Source organism: Vollenhovia emeryi, unplaced genomic scaffold (assembly GCF_000949405.1).
Source record: "Vollenhovia emeryi isolate VEMERY1.0 unplaced genomic scaffold, V.emery_V1.0 DF939146.1, whole genome shotgun sequence".
NCBI lineage: Eukaryota > Metazoa > Arthropoda > Insecta > Hymenoptera > Formicidae > Vollenhovia > Vollenhovia emeryi.
In genome coordinates, this window is record NW_011967220.1 from 816,823 (window position 1) to 820,452 (window position 3,630).

Genomic DNA, 3,630 nt, shown 5'->3' on the forward strand with positions numbered 1-3,630 from the left:
GCTGTTGCGAACCGTATCGGTGAGTGACAAATTACTTTTTATTTTAAATTGACGTTGCGCATACAATTACTTCTTCGCGTGTATACAAATTCTTAAAAATATACAATGCTTGAACACAAACTGCGCGCGCGAAGCGCGCGTTTTATCGTTTCTAGTGATGTAAATAAAATATGTAATCGAAATATGAGTTTTCGAAACGAATTACCATTTATTATCTTTTTTTTAATCATAATTATTCATTTTCTACTCAATCTCTTCTAAAACTTGCACGTACGTGAGACGAAGATAAAGTGGAATCGAACGTAAGACACCGACTGTGAAGAGATCGCTCTCGTCTCAATTTCATACTTGTGACTATAAAAATTGATCAGTAAAATAACAATGCAGGGAAACGGAGACCAAGAAGTCCGTTTTCGTTCTCATGAATAAATAATGAAGTTCGCCTGGCACTGTTCGAGCGTCACGCAGTGTTATTATTTTCTATATAAGTAAATGTTCAACTGGGAAAGATATCCTCCAAGAGCTTTTTGAAACACAAGAATAGAAAATGGGAGAATGACAGAAGCGTTTTAAGATAGTTATTACTGCGGTAGATAGATCGTGCTAACGATTCTTGACACCCTATAATTTCATGCCGCTGGAAACTTGGTCTTGAAAAAAGTGGTAACACATGGTATGCGTGTTATTCGTATCGTAACTTTCAAGTTGCAACATCGTAACTTTCAAGTACCATCATGTATCTGCATGTTTTACAAGAATACAATGTTAATAAAATATTGTCACAGATGGGTCTTTGGCCACTCCAAAATAATTCATTAAATGACTTACGCGTTTTTATATTCGATTCAAGATGGTCCCGGTGAGTAATGATTCGTCGATCGATGTCGAATCGACGTCAAATTGACATCGTTTCGACATCGATCGACGAGCCATTTCTCGCTGGGGTGCGAGCGAACAATGTTTCATTTCACAGCATTTCTGTCGTTTGTAGATTAATTTCTGCGAGTTTCCAGTCGAGGAACAATTTGAGGCCGATTCTCTTTTATTCTTCAAGATAGTTCTATACACGTTCAAGTGTATTTATTTCGCATGCGTAAATGTATAGATAAAAAATTCACGTAAAAACGTACCCGATTCCCTGGTACCACTCCGCCCCAGAACGCAACGTCTACGAACGTTTTCGCGTACGCTGCCCTCGCTTTAGCTTCGAGATTAACCAAAGTGGTAGTGGGCGGAATAGAATTCCTACAACACGAGATAGATATGCAGGGTAATTTTACACGTTGAAACGAATCGTTAGAGGAGAACATGGATTATTACAAAGGCATGTCCGCAATCGTGGTGACACCGCCGGCCGCGGCCGCGCGTGTAGCGGTGCGAAATCCTTCCCATTCGGTTCTTCCGGGCTCATTTACATGCACGTGGGAGTCTATTATTCCGGGCATTAGCACTAACGAGCCGCAATCGTTAAACAGAATGCCGGGGTATTTCTGAAACTCGCGCGTCGATTCACATCTTCATTCTCCCCCGTCTCGAACGATTTACGTGAGATTTACCTGTGACAAATATCGTACAACGTCTTCACCCGTGTCGTATGATATTTCCTGGATTTTTTCCTCGCTCACCACCAATGTGGCCGGCCGGACGCCGTTCGCAAAGATCACTCTTTGAGATACGAAGGCGTAGATTCGCGAATCCTCCTGAAATTGCATGTTTGAGCGCGCACCGTCGAACAATAACTGCAACTACGACCTATTATTCGTGTCTATAAATAGTTTAGAGATTGAATGTCTTATCTAGCTACCCAGCGCAGCCCACATCACGAGAAAACTGTGTCATTGGTGTGACATCGCGTCACGTGCATGCAAGGAGTATCAGTATTTAAATATCGATAAAGTATTGATAATTATATAAGCGCGCTCAAACATGCAATTTCAGGAGGATTCGCGAATCTGCGCCTTCGTATCTCAAAATATTAAGTAACTGTAAAAACGTATCGCCTCGGGCATTCGAAACTATCGACTGAATCTGTGTCTATCGGCGTTGCAGCTTGAGCTAGAAAGCGGAGAAATAAATTTAAAAATGCAGAAGAAAGAAAATTCATCGTTAAATTTAAAACAAGAGCATGGAGAGACCCACCCGTCTCGTTGATATTATTTTCGTATTCTCGAACATTTGTCGTTTTACGCGACACGCGGGCGTGTCCGAAGAAATGCGCACGAAATTATGGTCTACGACGACAAACGGCACCTAATTGTGGAGAGAGAAATAATGCGAGCTGCGACGGTAGATGACATCCCGTAATTTTAGAATTCTACGATCGTTCGAACTCGTGCACCGAATTTGGCACAGCGCTCGTGCCGCGCTCTCTCACATCCATCGCGGCACTCAAATAAGCAAAGGTAAATTATGCTGGCGAATAAAGTTTAAGAGTGCGATATCAGCAGACTTTTGTTCGACGCGAGATTGTTTCCGTGCTAAAGATGGCGTTATGAAACTGTCTAACGAACACTGTTAATGTTAGTTAATTAAAATCGTTATTAGATATGTCGATATATCGCGCGATTTTACACTTCCGTTTGCAAAACCCACGTGAAAGTATGTATTCTGAAAGTACATATGTATTGTTTTCGACCGAGGTGTTCACGGCGCTACTCAACGAGCGAGTTGTTTACGCGCTACGTCATTGTTTTTTGGATCGCCGCTCGGCGAAGCAAAGTCACGTCGTACGCAAAATCATTTACGCGGCGACAGTCGAACGAGTAGGTACTATTCTCTCTTGATACGCGTTTGTGAAAAGTGCGGGAAGAAACCGCGATCGATCTCTGCGAATAATTAGTGATCGGTATCATCGCGTGATCGCTGAATCCTCACGATACGTTTAACTGAAGAATGAAATATTAATTAATCTTATCCGTGCTTAGTTATATTGTAATATTTACTCATCGATAGTTTAAATTTATACATTGGCAATTACTGCCGATTAAAATTCGTACCATCGGATAAATTTACAAGGAATACCGAGTGCAAAGTAGTAACTTCGTGCAATCGTACATTTTTCGTGTTTCCCTTCCTGTCGCGTGTGATTAATACTGAGGTGTTATACAAAGTGCCACGAAGTCTCGATCATCCCACCAGGTTTTATCAATCATGTAACAAGATTTGGTCATGCCACGAAACGTAAGTACACATTTCATATGAGACTGATTACGAGAAATTAAATACGAATGATTCCTTTTGACATTTGGTGAAAAATCCGGTAATACTGAAGGAGATTATGGTAATTGTGCATAAAAGCGACTTCCTCTCCGATTCGCTTGATTTTTAAATATGTTGTTGGGGATGTCTTCCCGAGTAATTTCATATATATATATAAGGGTCGGACTCAAATAGTTTCGGAGATACAGGCTGAGAAAGGATACAAATAATAAATATATTTCCTAACTCCGCCGAAGAATAATTCTTCCTTCCCGCGGTAAAGTTGATTAAACACGTAAGTCGCAAGTGTTTTTGGCACGGCGCGCTGCGCGCGCCCCTCCCCCCATCCCCTCCCCCTCCCCACCCCTCCTCTCCTCCCTGTCCCCACCTCCACCCCCGTCCCACCTGCTTCCTCTCTTATACACACATAAA

At 41.8% G+C, this 3,630-nt stretch overlaps 1 protein-coding gene across 2 annotated transcripts in view; it reads right to left on the minus strand.

The window, feature by feature from the left end:
• LOC105566174 (allantoinase, mitochondrial) overlaps nucleotides 1–2,057 on the minus strand; it is an 11,098-nt gene extending 9,041 nt beyond the window's left edge. The window contains exons 1-3 of one of the 2 annotated variants that reach the window (XM_012019966.1): nucleotides 1,557–2,057; nucleotides 1,321–1,490; nucleotides 1,131–1,245 (exon numbers count right to left, since the gene is read on the minus strand). In XM_012019966.1, the coding sequence (XP_011875356.1) occupies nucleotides 1,131–1,245; nucleotides 1,321–1,490; nucleotides 1,557–1,712 (441 nt within the window). In that variant the 5' untranslated portion in view covers nucleotides 1,713–2,057. Of the gene's footprint in view, nucleotides 1–1,130; nucleotides 1,246–1,320 lie in introns of both variants that reach the window. The other variant, XM_012019967.1, reaches the window with a different exon arrangement.
• Nucleotides 2,058–3,630: the final 1,573 nt, after the last annotated feature.